The following is a 24,866-nucleotide window of genomic DNA, read 5'->3' as shown; positions in this document are numbered from 1 at the left end:
TCTGGAGTTGCTTCAAGAGATAAATCAATAAATTGTGTATTTTACATGAAGCACCCAATTGTTATAAAAACTAAAAACTATCTTTTCAGTTCTAATGGTATAAAAAAAGCCTAAGGGTTAGGCATTTAGAATTGAAATGCAAAATAATTTTGCAATAATTGTAGCATACACACACACACACATACAAGTATCTTCTCATTACCTGTAGTTTTTCAGCATACATATCCACTTGTTGAATTTGATATTTGAGAGCTTTTAGATTTCGAGCTTTTTCATTTTTCTTTGTATAATTAAACTTCAAATTGTTGAATTTCTTTTTTATTTCTTTGAATGATTCTTTGAGCTACAGTTCAATAAAAAGAAATGGGCAATTTCCTTAAAATGAGAACACTGATATTCATTTGCAATAAATCAAGATATCTGTACTTCAAAATCTTCATAACCTTTGAAATGTATTCAGAGTGATTTTCAATAGAAAGCAAGTCTGCTAAGTGAATATATAATATGAATTTAAACATATTCCCCAAGTATAGGTAATTATAAATTGTTCTTAGTATTTTTTGACTTGTAATTTGTAATTAAGATTACAGTTATAGAACATCCTTTGGCCTTCAAACAAGAATGATTTTAATATGTGATAGATTTTTAACAACTCTAATTTTCTTATTGGTATTTATTCGACATTATTTCACAACTCATTCTATTCTCTGTGTGCTAATATTTGTCTCAGATCCTTCCATATTCCTGTGCTCTTACAGTTATCACGAATAAACTTATTAAGTCTCCCACGAGCTGTTCATGTTGCAGAGGTCAATGGCGTGTTAACATTTAGCCCAATGAGGACATTAATGAGGTAGAAAAGGAGACCCAGTATGAGAGTCAGTAGGAAAAGGGCTGTATTTGTTCAAATCCAATTAAAAATTATTTTTCATGGACAGTTTCCAGAAGAGATTTACTTCTTAGATATAAATCATTAACTTCAGAGGGCCTTCAAAAATGGAATGTAAAGTGACAGTTGTCGCCCATGGTGGCAATGCTAACTTGTGCATAAACAGAGTACATTGCTGTACACTGCAAACAGGGCATAGACGATGACTTTCTGAAAAACAAACAGTTCAGCTTTATCAGTGAAGCAAAATTCTAAGCAGTCTAGTTCAATTAACCACACTGCTTTCTGTGCCCTTCTCCAGATTCAAGAAGGATAAACATATTGACAGGCAACTCACTCTATAATGTCAGCAAAGAGAAGTACAGAGAAAATATAAAGCATCTCAGATTATATGGGAGCATTTAACAGCCAAGAATGTACAATGTCATGGTTGATAAATTTGAGCCGTGACAAGAAGTTAGGAAAACATAAAAATTCTTTTCAATGACAGCAAGTAAATTATTTGGGAGGGAATAAAGGTTGTGTGCATGCTGGATTTTAGGCTTAAAATGCAGAAAAACTATCTGCCTGAGAAAATGCTCATTTTCTCAATTCTTATTTCAAATTCTGCATATTATAAAGACAAAACTTTGATCTTTAACACTTTCTGAAAACAACAATTGATAAAGCCCTAATTGAATACATGGAAATTATTATACTGACTCAATTTTTGCATTTGCTATAGCTATACTTCATCAGTGTTGTTTATATGACAAATGAAAGTGCTGAGCATTAGCTTTAAATTACATGCACAGAGATCACATAAAATATTCCAACTGATAAATCAGTAATATTATAAAGGAGTAGAAAGAATTATAACTTCAAAATTTGAAAATTATTCCTCTATTAGAACTCAGAAAAAATATTTAAAAGATAATATTCAGCTGGTATGTTTACAAAATAAACAATTCATATTTAAATTTTTTGACAGTGATGTGTTAAAATGTGTGTGTTTGATATTAGTGGGAAAGCACAAATGAGGACAATTTTATGAGGTTAAGATATGAAGAGATAGTAGTACAACAATGTGAATGCCCTAAAATCACTTATATGTACTCCTAAAATGGTTAAGATGGTAAACATTATGTTATGTGTCATTCACTACAGTTAAAAATACAATTTTTATTTTTAATAACAATAAATAAAGTAAAATGAAAGGAAAAATATGTACAGTCACTAACATGTATCCATTGGAAAACAAAATTTTATATTCTTTTTTCCCCCTTACCGTACCATAACATATATTATAGACTTCAGTCTGGACAAAGGAAGAGGGACTCTGTCATCAACCTAATAACCACTGAGTTATGCCCACTTGTTTAAATGGAAAAAAATCAACATCTATTTGAAAACTATGCGATAAATGAAGAAAGACTGAGCCTTAACATTTTCATTCTAAGTGATGACATTTAAAGTCTACTTTGGATTAAGAAATTTGAGGCTGATAAATGATAAGTGCAATTTTATTCCTGTTTGCCTCAGAATGTATGCACTTTCACCGAAGATGATTTATAAGGCCAAAGAATGTTCACGGTGCCATGGGTATGTGAAATGGGATCAGTTTCTTTCTGACATATGATCTCCTTTGACATACTTGCTGGCACTTTTCTCTTTTGGTCCCACTGGAAATCCATTTAAATCCTGACCCTCTCCCGGCTCAAATTCAGGACTATTGCAGATACAAGTTGAAGGCAGCAAGCATGAACTACCTTCGGCAACCAGATTTTCAGAAAAAATCTAGCCATGTCTAATTTTCTTACCTGCGTATTCTAATATGAAAACTTAACTTCCCATCTAATACCCATATAACTTGTTTATATGTATTTTTTTTTAAATGAGTTCCATGGTTGCTTGGCTATGGTATCATTGTTCATCCATGTAGCTATTTTAAACTTTAGTTAGCTCATCAACAATGGGGAATGGTGGAGATGGCCAAGACAACTGCTCAACCAGAGCACAGAAAGAAGGAAAAACACCCAAAGCTTGGGGCAAGGACACCCTTGGTGTTTTGCCCCAAAACACCCTATTCAAAATCTTTAAATGTTGTTATAATTTGTATTGATAAAATTTCTGAAAGTCTTAAGAAAATCAGGAGAAAGGTATTTTTTCAAATGCACAGTTTGATTTTCCTATCTTTCTACTTGTCCAGCTCCTCCATAGTTGCTGTGGAATATAGCTGTAATTAGAAAAAAATCATTAAGACTTAAAACTGCAGTTCTTTTGAAACTAACATAATGAGCATCTGCACCAAATTTCCCGGGGAACAGTAAACCTCTCTCAGGGTTAGACATCAACAAAACTTCTTAGGGAAGAAGCAAAAGGGAACAAAATGGACAACAAAGAGGCTGGCTTGCTATTTTAGTCTTGATGAAACTGGTTGAGGCAACTTTGGCACAAGGATGCATTATTTGTGAGTCTGTTGTTGGCAAGGCCAATTTATGTGAGGAACATGGGACATTTTAAAACTAAGACAATGTCTTTAAAACAAAAGCCTTTCATTAGAACTATGGCACATGACTGGCCAGAAGCAAAAATACAAAACAAGTAGTCTGTTTCTCTTAATGTCCATTTCATGAGCTTTATTTCTTGCCCACTATTTTGCCTACTCCAGAAAAAAAAAAGTTTTCTGATGCTCATTTTCAGTAACAGAAAGAAGGCTATAATGTTATAACTCCCCAGGGATGCTTCATTTGAAATGAAGTGGCCCCAAAATTGCTAATTTAACCTGAGTGACTTGCTACAATTATTAATGGTAACTTTAGCTTTAGTTCTGGAGAGATTTCAGGACCAGACTTTCTTGGCCCCCTGTTCAGCAACCACATGACTGTCTTCCTGTGCTTACGACCAGTCTTGTAGAAGCAGAAAGTGGGGCAGCTTGGAAAGAGAAGACAATTGCTCCATTTTAAATTGCAGGTGGCAGCATATCTCAGTAATAGCTATTCATCAACTCTGCAAGTTTTGTGTGTTCACAATATATTTACATTTTATTTTCTGAACATGATAACCATGATTTGAAAATTTCAGCTTTTTATCTTCTACAGTAAGAAGAGTAATTTTGCAGCTGTTAAACACCAAACTTCCAACAGATTTTAACCCAATGGAATGGACATTTTAGAACAAATTATAGTCTTTTCTACTCTCTTATAAATACCAACTAAATGGACTCACACTGGGACCTAGTGATGAGCAGTTGTGATTGTGAAGTCCCTTGGGCTTTGAGTTGCCCTAAACTATTAGTTTTCTAAGGACTGTTGTGTTCTATGGCTTGGCAGACAGTTGTCACATAATAAAATTTGTTGAATGATGATAATTTAGTTTTTCCTTAAAATAATAAATTAAGATCATCAATCTGAAAAATAGTAATTAACTGCACTATACCATAATGCTGCGTCATCTATGCCCTCTTTTTCTGCTTCCTTTCATGCCAGTTGGTGGCTGTCCATACTCATTTCTCAAAAGAAAAAACCACACAATGTCAGAGGGTTTCCCTGGTGGCTCAGTGGTAAAGAAACGTCTGCCAATGCAGGAGACGGGGTTTGATCCCTGGTTCAGGAAGAACCCCTGGAGAAGGAAACAGCACCCCACTCTAGTATTCTTGCCTCAGAAATCCCGTGGACAGAGAACCCTGGTTGGCTACAGTCCGTGGGTTCACACAGAGTTCGACATGACTTAGCGACTAAACAACAACAACATAAGGAAAGCAGAATGTCAAGGCTGTATACTGTCACCCTGTTTATTTAATTTATGTGCAGAGTTCAGTTCAGTGCAGTCACTCAGTCGTGTCCGACTCTTTGCGACCCCATGAATCGCAGCACGCCAGGCCTCCCTGTCCATCACCAACTCCCGGAGTCCACCCAAACTCATGTCCATCGAGTCAGTGATGCCATCCAATCATTTCATCCTCTGTCGTCTCCTTCTCCCCCTGCCCTCAATCTTTCCCAGCATCAGGGTCTTTTCAAATGACTCAGCTCTTCGCATGAGGTGGCCAACGTATTGGAGTTTCAGCTTCAACATCAGTCCTTCTAATGAACACTCAGGACTGATTTCCTTTAGGATGGACTGGTTGGATCTCCTTGTAGTCCAAGGGACTCTCAAGAGTCTTCTCCAACACCACAGTTCAAAAGCATCAATTCTTCAGTGCTCAGCTTTCTTTATAGTCCAACTCTGACATCCATACATGACTACTGGAAAAACCATAGCTTTGACTAGACGGACCTTTGTTGACAAAGTAATGTCTCTGCTGTTTAATTTGCTGTCTAGGTTGATCATAACTTATCTTCCAAGGAATAAGCATCTTTTAATGTCATGGCTGCAGTCATCATCTGCAGTGGTTTTGGAGTCCAGAAAAATAAAGTCAGCCACTGTTTCCACTGTTTCCCCATCTATCTGCCATGAAGTGATGGGACCAGATGTCATGATTTTAGTTTTCTAAATGTTGAGCTTTAAGCCAACTTTTTCACTCTCCTCTTTCACTTTCATAGATAGGCTCTTTAGTTCTTCTTCACTTTCTGCCATAAGGGTGGTGTCATCTGCATAGCTGAGGTTATTGATATTTCTCTTGGCAATCTTGATTCCAGCTTGTGCTTCATCCAGCCCAGCATTTCTCATGAGGTACTCTACATATAAGTTAAATAAGCAGGGTGACAATATACAGCCTTGACATACTCCTTTACCTAGTTGGAACCAATCTGTTGTTCCACATCCAGTTCTAACTGTTGCTTCCTGACCTGCATACAGGTTTCTCAAGAGGCAGGTCAGGCAGGTCAGGTGTATGCAGAGTGTACTGTGTACACTGTGTAACTGTAGCAAGAAACTATGACATATGGAATACATACAAACATACATACATACATATTAATATATATATATATATGTGTGTGTACATATGTATATTCTATTTCTTTCCTGATGGGCAAGATGTTGGTACAGTGTAAAAATTTCAGACTGAAGTAATATAATTATATGAAAACTTCTGTTTGCAAAATTTACTTTGAGAAAATTAATACCAACTCAATTCTGTCATTACTATTCTTCTCTGTAAGGTAATTGTCACCCATAATGAGACTCCAGTGACAAATTTCTATTACCATAATGTAAACATAAAGGAAATTTTTTGGTCAGGTTGAAAGAAGAAAACACATTCAATATTAACTTATTAAATTTCTAAAGAAGTGTAAAGAATAAGGAACTGATGATGTTCTGTCATGTAATAAGGCAGAGAACATCTATAATGCTTTGTGTATTAACAACTTATTTATACTGCCAGGCAAGAAAATGTATAGTGAAATTCAACATTCATGCATATAAATATATCTTTGTATTAAATGAGTGGAAAAAACCTCCAGAAAATCTGGCAGTTTGAAGGTTGTTCTTTTTAGTAGAGAGTTCAAAGTCAGTGAACCTCCAAGAAGCACTTTAAATGCATTGGAAGCAACATACTGAGTTTCAAAATCAACTTAAAAAATCAAATGCTTGGTCTACTTCTCTGAAGGGGTACCTGACTATATTTTTTATGTAAAAAAAAAATTATTGTAATATATTTATTTTAATTTTACATAATTTTAAGCACTTATACCAAATAATACTACTAGTAATAATAAAAAATTTTAAGTATCAAATATTATTACAGCTCAGAGTCTGGTTCTGACATTCACAATACAAACTAAGCCACACATATCTTTATTTTACTAATTAATATTCCCAACACACACCACAAAACCCAGGCTGTGCAGTCTTTGTGGTGCTGCAAAGACTATAAAGTGCCTTATTTCAGCAGCTGTGGAAGGTTTCTTGCCACAGGTGACTAATGAAGAAGTGGTCAACCACAGAGTTTTCAAAAAATAAGAAATTCTGTACCATCTGAAAGCAGTTCTTGTTGGTGCCTTTATTTTAAAAAGCACTCTTTAAGATTAAAGGGAAATAGATGAATTCTTAGAAAAGTATGACCTTCCAAAACTGAACCAAGAAGAAATAGAAAATCTTAACAGACCCATCACCAGCATGGAAATATAAACTGTAATAAAAAATCTTCCAACAAACAAAAGCCCAGGACCAGATGGCTTCACAGGTGAATTCTACCAAAAATTTAGAGAAGAGCTAACACCTATCCTACTCAAACTCTTCCAGAAAATCACAGAGGAAGGTAAACTCTCAAACTCATTCAACATCCTAATACCAAAACCAAACAAGGAATTCACAAAAAAAGAAAACTACAGGCCAATATCACTGATGAACATAGACACAAAAATCCTCAACAAAATTCTAGCAAACAGAATCCAACCACATATTAAAATGATCATACATCATGACCAAGTGGACTTTATCCCAGGGATGCAAGGATTCTTCAAGATTCACAAATCAATCTAGGTGATACACCATGTTAACAAACTGAAAGATAAAAACCACATGATTATCTCCATAGATGCAGGCCTTTGAAAAATTCAACACCCATTTATAATGAAAACTCTCCAGAAAGCAGGCATAGAAGGAACATACCTCAACATAATAAAAGCCATATATGATAAATCCACAGCAAATACTATCCTCAAGTACAAAAAATTGAAAGCATTTCCCCTAAAGTCAGGAACAAGACAAGGGTGCCCACTCTCACCACTACTATTCAACATAGTTTTGGAACTTTTAGCCACAGCAATCAGAGAAGAAAAAGAAATAAAAGGAATCCAGATTGGAAAAGAAGAAGTAAAACTCTCACTGTTTGCAGATAAAATGATCCTCTACATAGAAAATCCTAAAGACACCACCAGAAAATTACTAGAGCTAATCAGTGAATATAGTAAAGTTGCAGGATATAAAATTAATACACAGAAATCCCTCGTATCCCTATACACTAACAATGAGAAGACGAAAAGAGAAATTAAGGAAACAATCCCATTCACCATTGCAACGAAAATAATAAAATACTTAGGAATAAAAATTTACCTAAAGAAACAAAAGACCTATATATAGAAAATGATAAAACACTGATGAAAGAAATCAAAGATGACACAAATAGGTAGAGAAATATACCATGTTCATGGATCAGAAGAATCAATATTGTGAAAATGAGTATACTACCCAAAGCAATCTATAGATTCAATGCAATCCCTATCAAGCTACCAACGGTATTTTTCTGGAAATAAACTGGAACAAATGACTTCACAATTTGCATGGAAACACAAAAAAACCTCGAATAGCCAAAGCAATCTTGAGAAAGAAGAACGGAACTGGAGGAATCAACCTGCCTGACCTCAGGCTCTACTACAAAGCTACAGTCATCAAGACAGTATAGTACTGGCCCAAGACAGAAATACAGATCAAGGGAACAAAATAGAAAGCCCAGAGATAAATCCATGTATCTATGGACACCTTATCTTTGACAATGGAGACAAAAATACACAGTGGAGAAAAGACAATCTCTATAACAAGTGGTGCTGGGAAAATTGGTCAACTACCTGTAAAAGAATGAAACTAGAACACTTTCTAACACCATACACAAAAATAAACTCCAAATGGATTAAAGATCTAAATTTAAGACCAGAAACTATAAAACTCCTAGAAGAAAACAAAGGCAGAACACTCTCTGACATAAATCACAGCAAGATCCTCTATGACCCACCTCACAGAGTAAATTGAAGTAAAAGCAAAAATAAATGGGACCTAATTAAACTTAAACGCTTTTGCACAGTGAAGGAAACTAAAAGCAAGGTGAAAAGACAGACTTCGGAATGGGATAAAATAATAGCAAATGAAGTGATTGACAAAGAATTATTCTCAAAAATATACAAGCAGCTCATGCAGCTCAATACCAGAAAAATAAATGACCCAATAAAAAAATGGGTCAAAGAACCAATTTCTCCAAAAAAGACGTACAGATGGCTAATAAACACATGAAAAGATGCTCAACATCACTCATTATCAGAGAAATGCAAATCAAAACACAATGAGGTACCATCTCACACCAGTCAGAATGGCTGCTATCAAAAAGTCTACAAACAATAAATGCTGGAGAGGGTGTGGAGAAAAGGGAACCCTCTTACACTGTTGGTGGGAATGCAAACTAGTACAGCTACTATGGAGAACAGTGTGGAGATTCCTTAAAAAACTGGAAATAGAACTGCCCTATGACCCAGCAATCCCACTGCTGGGCATACACACCGAGGAAACCAGAATTGAAAGCGACACGTGTACCCCAATGTTCATCTCAGTACTGTTTACAATAGCTAGGACATGGAAACAACCTAGATGTCCATTGACAGAAGAATGGATAAAAAAGTTGTGGTACATATACACAATGGAATATTACTCAGCTATTGAAAAGAATGCATTTGAGTCAGTTCTAATGAGGTGGATGAAACTGAAACCTATTATACAGAGTGAAGAAAGTCAGAAAGAAAAACACCAATACAGTATATTAACGCATATATATGGAATCTAGAAAGATGGTAATGATGACCCTATATACAAGACAGCAAAAGAGACACAGATATAAAGAACAGACTTTTGGACTCTGTTGGAGAAGGCGAGGGTGGGATGATTTGAGAGAATAGCATTGAAACATGTATATTACTATATGTGACTAGATGACCAGTCCAAGTTTGATAAATGAAACAGGGCACTCACAGCTGGTGCACTGGGACACCTCAGAGGGATGGGATGGGGAGGGAGGTGGGAGCGGGGTTTAGAACTGGGGTATACATGTACACCCATGGCTGATTCATGTCAATGTATGGCAAAATCCACCACAATATTGTAAAGCAATACGCCTCCAATTAAAATAAATAAATTAATCAATAAAGAAATAATCACAGAGGTTGGACTAAAATATTCTCATCTCAAAGTTGTATCTGATTTATAACAAACTTTTATATAAATATTTTAATATATTAATATTTCCTGAATAAGAACCTACTGTATAGCACTGGGAACTCTCCTTAACACTCTTTAATGACCTATAGTGGAACATAATCTAAAAAAGAGTGGATATATGTATATGTGTAACTGATTCAGTTAGTACAGCAGAAACTAACACAATATTGTAAATCAACTATACTTCAATAAAAATTAATTTTAAAAAGATGAAAGGGAAATGATCTGTGATAAAATAAAAACTTCATTTAGTACAGTTTCATAAAATAATTATAAATTGAGTATTGTTTGTAAAGGAATAACATCAAATCAGCCAGAGAGATAAATACATCTTGTTTTGAATTAGGTTTTGTGAGTAGACAGATTAAAATTCTATTTTAAATATAAAGTTTGTTAAAATAAATGCTTTTGTATTCAACAGAGAAAAAAAGAAAAGAAAGGAAACAGGCCAAAACTTTTTAAGATCCTTTAAACATGAAACTGTAACTAGTATCAAGCATGAGTTGGATGTGAAGTGGAAGCAAATGAGAAGAATCACTCTCTTAATATTTAAGATCATGTTGAAGGGACATCTGATTCCTAAATCAAACCCACACATATCTGGTTTCTCGTTCTTATTTTGGTACAGACAATCCCAGGCGTCCCTGCTATGACTGGAAGGGCCATCTGTCTTCCCACCCTGCTGGCTTCCAGCACAGGGTCATGACGAGGCAGCCTGTAAATAGAACCACCGTGGGAAGGGCCTGAACCACTGTGGGGAGACCCAGGTCCACAAAGGCCACGGCGCTTTAGGAAGAGGGATGCTGAACCGTAGGCAGCCAGGAATAACCTTTAGCTTGCTCTCTTTTGCTTTCAATAAAATAGGGCTGAACATCACAGTAGAGAGAGATTTTCAGCAAGAAAAGTTTACAAATTTTTTTTTTTTTTTTTTTTTTTTTAAGGAAGAGGAGGAAGATGTAAATGAAGAAAGAAAACAATTTCAGGAGAAGGTAGTAAAAAAATTATTTCCATGACTATGAATCTAAATTTTACAGCCTTGGGGAGAATCAAGGTTGTTTTTCTTAACAAGATAGGGCTGAAATGTTGCTAACTGCCGGACATGACCTGGAAGAGGCCAATCTACATAGAGGACAGGCTACACCAGGTGTTTCACTCTGAGCGAATAAAGAGTCTCTGGCCCACAGTGGCTCCTGGAACACGTACTTGGACCATAAACTCCATAGTCCTGTGGCACATTGCTCCACTGAAAATCCAGTGGTGCTAGTTTCCCTCCTGTTGAATGGGATCCAAGCGCCCTCTCCTGCTCTCTCCCTCTCTTACTTTCCCTCCAGTTCTGCTCCTTTCTTGCACTTGATTTTGGCCAAAAAAGGCTTGACGACCACCCAAGTTTACTCCTACTTCAGTCTATGCTCTAATGTTGATAATAGTTGATACTCACTAGGCTGAAATTGTGTAACTTGGGCATTAGCAGAACAATCAAGAAGTTTTACTACTTCTTTTCCCCTCCACTCACTTTCCTCATGGGCTTGAGATTAGTGGACTTAATGTCTTGCTTTTAAAAGAGATAAGTCTAGAATTATGGTACCTTCTGTCCTGCTGTCAGTTCTAGTAAGGAACCGGGGACCATGCTATCCTTTATTTTTCTCCTAAAACAAGTAAAGCTTTGTATGGAAAGTTTAACTAGGGGAGGGTGGCGCTGTAGTTCAGTGTGTGTCTTAGGGAGGGAGGTGGGTAGAATTGAGAGAGAGGAGATGGAATTAAGGAGATGTAAGGAGAGAGTAACATGGAAATTTATAATGCCATATGTAAAACAGATAGCCGATGGGAATTTGCTGTATGACTCAGGGAAATTAAACAGGGGCTTTGTGACAATCTAGAAAGGTGGGTTGGGGAGGGAGATGGAAGGGAGGTTCAGGAGAGAGGGGACATGGGTGTACATATGGCTGATTCTTGTTGATATATGACAGAAAACCACAAAATTTTGTAAAGCAAATATCCTTCAATTAAAAAAATAAATTGGCAAACAATAAAAAACAATAAAAAAAATGAAGATACCTTTCACCTGTTATTTCTTTTTCTCTAGGAGTTGCTTTGCTAGAGAAGCCACTTGGTTTGAGTAAATATGAAAGCAGCCACTTGACTTTCGTGATAATACTTTGTAACCTCTGAGGCAACAAGCTTGCTCCCTAGACCCTTCACCATGAGTCAGTGGAACTTAAATAGCCTCTCAGGAGGCTGGAGCTGGCTGCACTGGGAAGGTGTCACACTTCTGCCCTGATGAGCTATATCCACTCAAGCAAAACTACTGCTATAAGGGTTTGGAGTGAGTGGGGAGGAGCAAGCAAAAAACCATAATACTATATTCCAGGTTCTATGCACTGACAACATACTGACTTCAACAGTTTTGGGAGTTTAAAGTGTACTCTGTACTCAACCTTTCTGAGCCCTGAGGCCACTGCTTGGTAGATTAAAAGGTCAAGGGTAAAAAGAAAGTCTCCTGATTTACTGTGTGTGTGTGTGCATGTGTGTGTGTGTGTGTTCCCACCTCGCCTATCTCATCCCGTGTAATGCAGAACTCCAGGCTACGGGTCAGGGCCCGCTCACGGTCCTCGGCCTGGGCACGCCAGGTCAGACAGTCCCCTTCAAGCATGTCCAGCTGTTGCTGCAGGTTCTTTGCAGAAACGTTAGAGCAGTTCTGGAAATGAAAGAGAAGTGAAAGTGATGAAGGGAATGGGCAAAATGGCAATGAGAACAACACGCTATTTACCTGCATTGTCAAACTCACAAATAACAATAAAGAAAATAAGCTCCTGATTTATTTTACCTTAAACTTCTTTGATTTCAGAAGGATTTCAGAAGGAAGCCAGACACCAACATCCAATGTTGTGAAAGACAAACTCTTACATTTTTAGTCTCAAAACTTCAGCTTTGAAGAGTTGCTCATCATACCCAATGCCTCAGAGACACCATTCAATGTAAGGTATAATTTTTACTTCAAAAGGCATAAAATATGCATTAGAAACATTTGGCTTCTACACTGTAATTTTCTTGTCAACTTGAGGTTAGCCTCAGGTTCATTATGCAAGTGCTCCCATCTCTACTCAGTGCAGGGGGCTCCCGAAGCCAAAGCCTGACGTGAATTGGACAATTTACACTATTTGTGCAAAGTGAGATGTCTTCCTTGCTCTTTTCTTTTAAAAATAAATCTATTAATGAAACAAACTCTTGAAAAGAAACCTCCTTCTTGGGAAAAACAGAATCTATTAATAGCGACAGAAATTTTGTATTTCTTTCAGATTAAAAAAACTACTTTAGATTTATTGCATTCCATGTAGTTTGGGAGATCAGACCAGTCAATCCTAAAGGAAATCAACCCTGAATATTCATTGGAAGGACTGATGCTGAAGCTGAAGCTCCAACACTTGTGCCACCTCATGTGAAGAGTTGACTCATTGGGAAAAACCCTGATTCTGGAAAATACTGAAGACAGGAGGAGAAGGGGATGACAGAGGACAAGATGACTGGAAGGCATCACTGACTCAATGCTCGTGAGTTTGAGCAAAGTCCAGGAGATAGTGAAGGACAGGGAAGCCTGGAGTGTTGTAGTCCATGGGGTCACAAAGAGTCGGACATGACTGAGCGACTGAACAACAACAACATAGTTTAGTAGATATCTTAAAAGAACTTTGAAATAAAATTAGCCGTTATGATTTTTATTAATGTTATACGTATTGGATAGAATTAACGTAATCTTTTCTTCCCTCAAATCCTCAAATTAAGAATTTGAAGAAATTTTTACATCAGAACCCAATGTGTTATTTAGGAAAATTTAATCTGGAATTATTTCCATCTCTTTTAAGCTCCTTTGGTAAAATCAGTCCAGTAGAAAAAGCAGATCCAATGACTGGTGCCCAGAGGCCTGGGTGGAGCCAAGGTGCTTGAGCTCCTCTATTCTGGGCTTTTGTGGATAAAGCAGCTTCTCTGGGATCAGACTTTTCATCTGAAGATGAGGATCCTGGGTCTGACTATCTCAAGGCTACCTTTCAGATCTGACATGCTAAAGCAGCATTGTGCAACAGAAATACAACATGAGCTACATGAATAATTTAAATTTTCTAGTAGTCATATTAAAAAGAAACTGGTGAAGTTAATTTTCACAATATAGCTTGTTTAACCAAAAAAAAAAAAAAAAACACTAGTAAGGTTTTCTTTTTCATATTAAGTTTTTGAAATCAAGTGTATATCTCACACTTAGACTATATTTCAATTATTGCTAAATTTGTATCAGAAAAACTTGCTCTGTACTTAAATCTCATAGAGGTTAGTAGATTCACATACCCAAGTCACTCCGAATATACTTAAAAGGTTTACAATTTTGGGTATCAATTTAAAATTTAAAATAAATAAAATTAAAAGTTTAGTTCCTCTTTATTTCAAATGTGAAAAACCAACGGCCATTATAGATAGTAATTCTATAACTTTTAAATTAGCATGAGAATAGATGCATTAAATAAGACTTTAAAAATCAGATTTTTTTTTCTCCTTAAAAAATTTTTTAGACGTGGTAGAAACTTACCACAAATAAGTATCCCAATGGCTTAATGTAGCTTTTAATTGAACGTATACCAGGCAGTCTGCCTGGTTTCTTTCATATTACAGCCCAACTCCCAGCCATATCAGGTAAAAATGACAGTTTCTAAGTTGCTTACAGGCTGCTGCACTGATGAGATGACATCCACCCCCAAGGAGAGAGCCAGTTTATGGAGATGGTCTATGTGCGCCTGCTTTGCCCGAGAGCGTCTGAGGAGGACCTGGGCATTGTGAGCATCATTCATTTCCTTTGCCTGTTCTGGAAACTCCAGTTCTCTTGATTTGAAGAGTCTTCCCAGCTGGAATTTAGGCCATTAACAATTAACCTGGGTTTCATATTTTTATGAAGACAGTTTTTTTTTAATTGAGGTATAGTTGATGTATATTATGTAAATAACAGTTGTATGATATAGTGATTCACAACTTTTAAAGGTTATACTCCATTTATGTTATTATAAAATATTGGCTATATTCCCTAAATTGTACAATAGATCCTTGTAGCTTATTTTATACCTAAATGTTTGTACCTCTTAATACCCTACCTCTGTACTGCCCCTCCCTGCCTCCCTCTCCCCACTGGTAACCGCTAGTTCTCTATATATGTGAGTCTGCTTCTTTTTCATTATATTCACTACTTTGTTGTACATTTTAGATTCCTCACATGATATCATACATATCTTTGTCTTTCTCAAAGATAGATTTTTAAAAAATGCTTATTTCCTATAACATATTTAACTAGCTAGTCCACTCCTGACAAGCCCATCTAAAAATATTAGTATTATAGACAAATAAATGTTCTAATGGTGCAAGCCAATAGAGTAAAATTAAGGGACTAACACTGCCAGTTCTATTAAAGAAGAAAACACTGTTTGTTCATAGCCTAAAACTTTAGCAAGATGTAGGCCTGTGATTTGACTAAATTCAGAGGCTATTTTCAAAGCATCTCAATACATCTCTATTTTCTGTTGTGTGTATGTGCTCAGTGGTATTTTCTGGTAAGAGAGGCCAGTATCCATGAAGTTCTACTGACACTTCAATTATAAATTTTTTTTTCTTCCCTTTAGTTGCTTATACCTTACCTTTTGTTGCTTATATAGACCCTACCTTAAGTTACTTATACCCTAACTTTTGTTAGGGGAACAAAAGAATCTTAATATCTTAATTAAGAATCAAGATATTAAAAAAGATAGATGTGTGGAATAAACAGTAAGAGTTCAAGGAATTTAGAAGAGAGAGAAATCACTCTAAGGGAGGTAGGATTGTTAGATGGAGGGACAAGGTTTAAGTGGCATAGAGGAGAGAGAAGGACCTGACAGATAAAGGCAGCCCAAGAGTCAGGGCTTGGAATAAGGAACGTGGGTGCCATCTTTGAGGGACCAAGGGGAGCTCTGTTTGGCTGGTAGATTGGGGAGGATGGGGCTCACTGTGAGAAATGTCAGGAGTCAGACTGCGGAAAGCTTCTAGTATCAGAATAAGCAACCTGGCCTTTATTTATTACATAATCATTTATTTTTAATTTCATAGTTTAAAACTGAGAGTCTTCCAGACATCCATGGTAAGTCTTACCTCTTCTCTGACTTGGTGGAACTGGATAATTTTATATAGGATGTCCTCATAATCTTGGATTCTCTGTTTCTGGTTTTGATGGAAATGAATAAGGTCCTTCAGCTGTTGAGACTTTTCTTTCACAGGTGCTCCTTTGCCATTTAACTCTTCTGACTCTTTTATAATGTACTGAACCTCATCATTCAGTTGCTGAAGAGTTGAAAGCAATAAAAGAAATTGAGCTTCTAGAGAGCTTTTTACTTTACAACTGACATATGAAGATCTCAACAACAAATCACTCTCTTCTTGTTAACAAATACTTATTGTGAGGCTCACCCCTATCCCTGCAAATCCAGGCATTGTGTGTGATACTAGGGATATATTATTCCATCCTAATCTTCTCAGATATATTTTTTAAAATTTAAATTAACATTAAATTTAAATTTTTTTAAAAAACACAAAAAACCTGTTTCAAAGTTAGAGGGCAAAATGAAAAGTCATATATTTCTATGACATAGCATAGAGTCATCTAGTCATCTGCTAAGTAAATATATTCTAGATACTCTATGAGGCCATGACCATCTGTGATATTTAATACAACTAGAATCAGGTGGTGTGATAAGAAGACCACAAGAAGACAAGCATAAAAGTACATTGCGTGAATTATCTGTCCTTTGGGATAAAAGAAGGATCAGAATGAACCACCAGCTGAGCATCACAGTAGCTATGCTGCTTTAAAAGCAGTCATTTCCCACTCCCCCCCAAAAAAGCAGTCATCCCAGAATCCACAAATAGCCACCCCTTGTAGGGAGGAACAAACCCCATTCTTTCTACCCAGAGCTGCTCAGATAGCCCTTTTAGGAATCTAGATCCTGGTGGACAGTTCAAAGAGGAAGCCGTTATAATTTCAGACAAGATTGGGCACTTTCAGGGTGGTATAGCCATCGACTATGATTTCAGGGTTGGATTTTATGTCAAGGATAAAAGTAATGGAAATGATTTAAGCTAAGGAGATAATTTGCAGAAAAGTGACCTAGTAAGGGTATTCAAGTTGAAATCAAGTGCATGGGCATCAAATATACACACATCACGGTGACAGAGCTAAAGAATCTTGATAACGGTTCCTGATTTAGAGGAATTTATACACACACACTTGCTTATGTGCAGGGGTGTGTGCACACATGAAATGCAGATACATATGACACAGAGGATAACAAAGAAACTAACAGGCTAGTAGAATGTTCTAGGAGTTTGGAGGAAAGAGTTCACTGTGGGCTACAATGGTATGTGTGCATGTGTGTTGGGAGGTGGTTATGTATTACAACACTTTTGTCTTGTGTGTGTGTGCACACAGGTGTGCATGTGCATGCTCGACTCTTTGTGACCCCCATGGACTGTAGTCTGCTAGGCTCTACTGTCCACGGAATTTTCCAGGCAAGAATACTGGAGCGGGTTGTCATTTCCTACCCCCAGGGATCTTCCTGACCCAGGGATCAAACCCACGTCTCCTGCGTCTCCTGAATTGGCAGGGGATTCTTTACCACTGTGCCACCAAAGAAGCCCCCAGTTTTGTCTTAAAGGAACATAAATTAGATATTCCATAAAGGAATCTTCAAACTTCCAGTCCTGGGATTCTTTACATCCAACACTTGCAAAATAGTGACAAACAGAAACACAGGTATCTTAACTTTGCAGCAAAGAACAGAATCCAGGCAGGAGGATAAATGACTGGCAAACTTTTCCAGCAATTGTGTCAGGCTCAGGAGTGGCAGGAAGTGAGGGTTAAGGAATGCAGAAGCCGTCAGGGCCTGGGAATATGACTCATGGTCTTTTCTCTCACATCCTGAGGGCTCTCAGAGGGAGAATGGGAGAGCACAGCAAAATTCTTGGGATGGTGGCAGAAGGCTGGGGTGCCAGTGGGTGGGGACAATGACATCACAGGGATAATTTCAGTGACAGAGGACAGCAGAACCTCTATGTCAAAGAGGGTCTAGCCTTGCTTTGAGATCTCTGAATCAGAAACATTTCTATACCTTTTAGGAAAAGAATTAGAATAAATGTATGATAAATACATTAATAAGGAAATAATTTAAATTAAAATAATCTAAGATAAGAATATATTAAGGACCTTTTGTAGCCTGAATGTTTGCATATCATCAAATATAGCACACTGCATTCAAAAAGGAAGAAAAATGTGTCTGACACATGGACTTTTAGAAAAGCAATGCTTTTGTTTTTTTAAAAGTTGTAATTCATCAGACAGTTAAAATTAATTAGGTGAGCTTCAACTGAACAGTTTTTCATTCACCCAAGGTCATCAATTTGCTTCTTCACCTGGAACTGAGGCTTCATTTCATTCCATTTTTTCCGTAGACCTAAAATGGTCTGGAGACTCCCTCCAAGGTCAAGTGCAGACACAGGCATAAGCGCTTCCTGAAGAAGTTTTAAGTTGTGTGTGGTCTGAAATAGACATTAGATAGTTAGGCATATGTTTTCTTTGTTACCACCACCAAATACATCATAATCATTCCAGTGATGACATGGTGTGTTATCAAACTTTTCAACTGCCATGAAAACACTCACTACCTAGAGTGAGCTTTTGGTTCTAAACCACCAATGAACAAAAGCACAAGCCCTCTTTCACCGTGGTGAAATATGCATAACAAAAAAAAAATCTACCATTTTAACCACTTTTAAATGTGAAGACTAGTGGGCGTTAGTGCACTTTGGTGTGCAGTCATCACCACCATCCACCATCAGAACTTTTTCATCTTACCAAACAGAAACTCTGTCCCTGATAAACACCAATTTCCATTTCCCCCTTCCCTCAGCCCCTGATAACCTCTATTCTGCCTTCTGTCTCCCTGAATCTGACTACTCGAGGTAACTCACAAAAATGGAATCCCAATGTTTATCCTTTTGTGTTAACTGATCTCACTTATGTTTCCAGGGTTCGTCCATGTTACAGCATGTGTCAGAATTTCCTTTCTTTTCAAGTCTCATTAAAACCCACCGCGCATTCCGTCACCTTTCTAAGCTGCTCTTTGAATGCTGCCCACTGCTGTTTCACGGGCTTGCTTGCAGCAGCTTTAAGATGCCAGACTGTCCGAAGGCGGCCGAGTTCTTCCCTTTCTGCCTTCTGGCTTTCCATAGTGTTCTCCATGACGTGTACTTCATTTTTCACATTTAATATTTCATTTTCTTTTGCCTGTGAAATTAATAACCTGTGTAATGGCTTTTCTTTTCCAAGAAATACAACATGGTTTTGCATACAACTATTTCAGGAGGCAAATGTTTTCTCATAGCCAAAGCAGAACACAGTCCTGACATCAAGAAAAGTCTGAAATGTGGCATCCCAAGGACAAAATAACAGAAAAAAACAAGGATGGTCTTGGAATGCAGGAACAGAAAAAAACAGACCCTTATTGTCCTTCCCTCCCCTACGTTATAACTATTAAAGGATTTCAGGTCCTCCTGAGCAGTATAACCTGCCTCCCCTCCTACCCCACAGGAAGAAGGTATTTGCCTTACTCTTCCCCCCACCAGTATATGTGCCTCATCCAATCAGTAAATGACCTGCAAGACCCCTATCCCGCTCCTTGTACCCTGAATATAAAAATGGACTAAGGACCCGTGTTCAATGTCAGTTCTCCCTTGAGCAGGCCTGCTGTTATAACAGTGTCTCCCACCTTAATAAACTTTATTCTCCTCTCCTTCTGCCTTATGTCTGGAAATTCTTTTCCAACCTGTGCATGGACCACGACATGAAAGGTCTGTGCACAGGTTGGGCTCTCAGAGCCCATGATATATGCTTGGACATGAGCTTGCTAGTTGTTCACAACTCCACTGGCATTTCAGTCCCCTCCTCTAAGATTTGCTTATTTCCTGGGGTTTAAAGGATGACTGAATGAGCACAGGGATACAGAAATTCTGAAGCTGAGATTATTTTAATGAATTCAGTTTGAAGTGGATTCCACCTTTTAACACACATTAGAATATGTCAATATGTCAGTATTAAGGGCCATGAGGGGGTAAATTGTTCCAGGTTTCTCTTTTTGTACTATCCTATTGTATACACTACAATTATTTAAAGTTTTCCTTGTGAGAAGTTCCTCAAGTTACTCCCTTTTATGAGATCGGAAATGTGCATCCTTGGTTGTTGTTCCTTGGTATTCATGGGAGCAGGATGGGAGGAGGGTACTGGTTCCAGGACTTGCCCTAGACATCAAAACCAGTGGATGCTCAAGTCCCATGGTTGGCTTTCCATACCTGCAGGTTTCAACCACCTCTGGATAGTGTTCTGTGTTGATCCAAAGTTGGTTGAATCCAGGAATGTGGAAGCCCTGGATGTGGAGGGCCAACTGTATCTCTATATTTGTATCTCTATACCCTGGTGGCTCAGCAGTAAAGAAACCGCCTGCAATGCAGGAGATGCAGGAGACACAGTTCAATCCCTGGGTCAGGAAGATTCCCCTGGAGGAAGAAATGGCAACTCACCTAGTATTCTTGTAGGGAAAATCTCATGGACAGAGGAGTCTTGTGGGCTACAGGCCATGGGATCGCAAAGTCAGACACGACTGAGCACACACACACACACTGTATACCAGAAGCATAATATCTCAATTCCAAGACTTCTCTTCCCAACTTTCATATATTCTGGCTATCTGATTTGAAATTCTTTAAACAATGGTTTTAAATAATGGGAAATTCAATTAGAGGGAAAAGTATAAGATAGCCAAGGAGTTAAACCATGTGCTTTTTAAATGTCCAAACATCAAAAAAGGCAGGAGAATATTTGTTTTTAGCAAAACAAAAATCTGCTTTGATAGCCAACTCTTCTCAGGAAATCCTTGAATTTCTAAGAAGCAACTGTACATGAATTTCTATAATGGCAATGACAGCTGGGTATCTAAAAGTCAAAAGACTTTTTAGATTATAGTCAGAAGATAGTGTCATGAATATGTAACAGGACATTTTAAATAATAGGTAGGCCATCTTATTTTAAAATTATTTTAAATGACATTAATACTGCACAATTATATTAATATAGACATTATAAAGTGTCATTTAATTGTAAAAAAGCCTGCAGGTGCTAAATGTGATTTCTCCAATGAATTTGTGAATCTAGTAATAAAGTGATGTATTCTATAACTATGATGAACAAGACACGTATTATGAAAGATATTAGCCACAGCAATACCTAAAGTAAATCGTATTTTTATGTATGCTATAAAGATAGGGTATCTTTAACATATTATTAAGAAACTATTAATAAAATTGTTACATAATACATGATCTAATGAAAAATTGGAATGTGTAGCATGTCAATGACAGCTATAATCTGAAGAGTGTAAGCTCTGAATGAGGCCCAGAAAACAGCGCGCAATGGTAGGATTTGTTGATGCTTAGCTACCAGGATTCAAGAAAAGTGCTTATGCATTTGGCAAATTTAAGTAGTGTGGCCACTCAGAAAGATTAAATGCTTTGCCCGAGGTCTAGTTAGTAAACACTAACTACTCATTGCATATAATTCTGTATAAGGTCACTGAAAAATCTGGCATCATGTGGTCTAAATAGGGCATTAGATATTCCATTCTCCATGTAGATTCACACACGATGAGTGGTCTTCTGACACCTTGCTTTTCAGATATCTTGATAACTGGCAGGCAGTACTCCAGGTAGAATTCTTTATTTGCCACTATAAATTAGTAAACTGGCACTTTCATCAAGATGTTTACCAGATTTCTACCCTAAATTAGTTTTTCTCATTGTGATGATATTTAGATGAGTTGAAAAATTTTTTCATTTCAAGCTTGAAAAATCTGAGCCTTGGCAACAATCAAGAGTAGAGTACTCAGCAGAAAATGCCAACTGGCCTTCTTCTTTCCTAACCACCAAACTGGTTACCACATTTGAGCACTAACGTTTGTTTAAAAGCCTAATGGTCCAAAAGATATGAAGAGAATAAAAATTGTGTTATACTTGCTTTACCAACAAGTTTCTATCTCAGAATGTCACTGAACTGATAAAATTAAGAATTATGTAGACCTTAATTCTTATCAGTAAGGGGAAATTTATCATGTGATAGTGGTAAGGACCTTGAATTAAAGTGACCATGTTTATAATGTCAAGATAAAAGACCACCAAGTTATGTAGTAAAATAAACACTATTTCTGAAAACTCTGAATGGACCTTTGAATATCAGAGAACCTAAGTTTAGACATAGATATAAAATAAAATTTTGAATGGATTCCTGCTGTAGATCTTAAATGAAAATCTGGCCATATGATCTTAAACATTCTAAATAAGGAATAAAGATCTTCTATTTCAGAGTAGGATGGAGTAGCCAGGGGCAGAGCAGTGCTCCTACCTAGAACAACTAGAAAAGCTGGAATAAATGCAGACAGCATCTATTTAAAGTCCAAAAGAACTAAAGAGGCCAAGACTCCAGGGAAGGATGAATCAGAGTGGTGAGCTCACCCGTCACCTCTCTTACTGCAGCCAGGGGCTTTTCCCAATTCTGTGCACTGACAGTAAAGCTGATCATGAAGCTTTACTGGGGAACAGAGAAACCAACAGAGCTTTTGACAGACACTGGTGGAGGTGGGGAGTTCAAGCACACAGCTGATCTTTATCTCAGAACATTGACAAAATACTGGGGCTGAACAGGACAGGGTAGTAGATTAGAAAACCCAAGCAAATGCCTCTGAAAAGCAGAGTGGAGGTTTTTAGCAGTCCCCCAAGACTCCTCAAGCTAGAGACCTGCCAGGCAGACAGAACTCAGAGAATGTACCAAGCTCCAACTTGAAAACAGTAAGAGCCCAAGGTCATCAGAATAGATGGAGCCTTTACAGAACTATAGTCCAGACTCAACTTCACCACCTCCTGATTGGCTTAGGTGATCTTCCACCAATACCTACCTAAGGAAAAAACAACACCATCTGGAATCACAATTTTTTATACATAATGCACAGCATTCAATAGATATTCACTCATCATCCCAAGACAGGATGACACAACTAGAAACCAAGAGAAAAAGTAGATAATAGAAACAATTCCAGATCCAGATGTTAGACTTAGCTGACAAACACTTTAAAATATCCATAATTAATATGGTCATGAAAGCATAGGAAAGATGGAGAAAGAGTATACAAAAGAGATTTTTGCTGGCAATATAATAGAACCAACAGAATTAACTAGAAATTCCAGAACTGTAAAATATAATTTCTCAAAAGGAAGATAGTAAGAAAAAGGCTAGATCAAGAAAAGTGCAGTTTGCAAATATGTAAATTCCTTTTTAAGTGCAAATTAGAGAAGTACACAGTGAAGAGATACACATAATGATATACTGAAAAAAGTAAAAATCTTAAAGATAGATATAGATAGATAATATATGTTCTAAATTTTCTAAGTAAAATATAACATTTTTTACAGTAAAGCACAAATATAAGAACATAGATAAAATACTCAACAGGTCTTCACTGATGCTTAAGGATAGTGTTAGATGAATTAGAATTATTTACTGCATATTTTATTTCCATATAGATTTAAGAAGAGTGGTCTTTAAACAACAAAGTTTGAAACAATTAAGATAAAGAAGAAATTGTAGCTCAAAGTAGATGAGAATAGTTAGAGACTGTTTCAAATGAATTTGGGCTCCAGATTAAGATTCATCACATGTCAGAGTTCTGAGAAAACTGCAGATGTCAGCCATCTTTGCAAATCTACAGAAAATGGGAGAAGGGCCAGAAAATTAGAGACAGAAAAATGTCCTGATTTTCAGATGGCGGAAAGGCTGGACTATGTGATTTACTGATCAATAAGCTTTATACTGAAAACCAGGGCAATAAAATCATCACTGATCAAGCAGATTTTGAGCACTTTGGAAAGAACCCTTAGATCACCAGGAGTCAACCTAGTTTTTGCCAAATTATATTACACAATTGATAGGATACTAGGTAGATAGACCTTCCTTTTAGCAGTATCTTTCAATAGAGACTTGAGAAAAAGGTTGTGAAATGCAGGTTAAAATAAAGTACTATTGGGAGTGTCAATGATTGTTTCAAAGACTGGTTTATCAACTGATTGCTTAATGGATTGGAGTTATCAACCTGCCCCTCAGACACTTTTATTAAAGATCTAATTGCAGCCTTGGGAGGCTTACTTATTAATATATGAAATTAAACCCAGGAGAGATGGCTAATGTAGTAAATAGCAGGCACAAAATTAGTTTAACAAGATACAATCATGAGTTAAAACTAACAAAGTGATATAAAGTAGGAATAAACGTAAAAGCTCACATTTGTATGTAACAGGTAAATAGGCGACAAGGATATAAAATGGGAGAGAGCCATCTTGGCAGGAATTGCAATAAAAATGTAATGCAATTATAGTTTTCTTCTATCACAAGCTTAATATGAACCAATAAAGTAAAATTATTGCTAAAAGCACTAGTATAGTCTTAGTTCTCATTGATAAAGAATGATGTCCACTTTGTGCTGAAGTGGTACTTTACTATTTGTTTACATTTTATGAATGATTTTGATAAGTCATGGACAATTCTGGGAGGGAGGATTAGGATGAAGAAAGAAAGAAAGCTAACTCTTAAATGATAGAAAGGATTTATATCTAGATAGCTGGAGAAGACTCAAATTAGACTTTGCAACTGTTTTCCACGTTTGAAAAATTTTTGAGTGTAAGAGGGATGAAATATGAATACATTTTTCTTCCCTATGGATCTATAGAGGGTTAGAATCAGATATGAAGAGCGATTCAACATTAAAAAAAAATAGAAACAAACCTTTCTAGAAGCTAGCATTTTCTAACAATAAAACAAACAGTTTTAATAGGAAGATACTTGAGGTATTGAAGGAGAGGTGGATTAACCATCTTTTAAGAATAAGAGTTCTGTAGTGAATGGGCCTGAAGTTGATATAAG

The 24,866-nt window shown here is 36.8% G+C and overlaps 1 protein-coding gene across 2 annotated transcripts in view; it reads right to left on the bottom strand.

The window, feature by feature from the left end:
• CCDC141 (coiled-coil domain containing 141) overlaps window positions 1-24,866 on the bottom strand; it is a 230,821-nt gene that overhangs the window by 32,151 nt on the left and 173,804 nt on the right. For both annotated transcript variants that reach the window (XM_081579496.1, XM_081579498.1), the window contains exons 13-18: window positions 18,957-19,136; window positions 18,263-18,388; window positions 15,950-16,138; window positions 14,503-14,682; window positions 12,339-12,488; window positions 203-343 (exon numbers count right to left, since the gene is read on the bottom strand). In XM_081579496.1, the coding sequence (XP_081435622.1) occupies window positions 203-343; window positions 12,339-12,488; window positions 14,503-14,682; window positions 15,950-16,138; window positions 18,263-18,388; window positions 18,957-19,136 (966 nt within the window). The remainder of the gene's footprint in view (window positions 1-202; window positions 344-12,338; window positions 12,489-14,502; window positions 14,683-15,949; window positions 16,139-18,262; window positions 18,389-18,956; window positions 19,137-24,866) is intronic.

This window comes from Giraffa tippelskirchi, chromosome 3 (genome assembly GCF_054371585.1).
Source record: "Giraffa tippelskirchi isolate mGirTip1 chromosome 3, T2T-mGirTip1v1.2.pri, whole genome shotgun sequence".
Lineage (NCBI taxonomy): Eukaryota > Metazoa > Chordata > Mammalia > Artiodactyla > Giraffidae > Giraffa > Giraffa tippelskirchi.
This window is presented reverse-complemented; position numbering and strand designations above follow the sequence as displayed.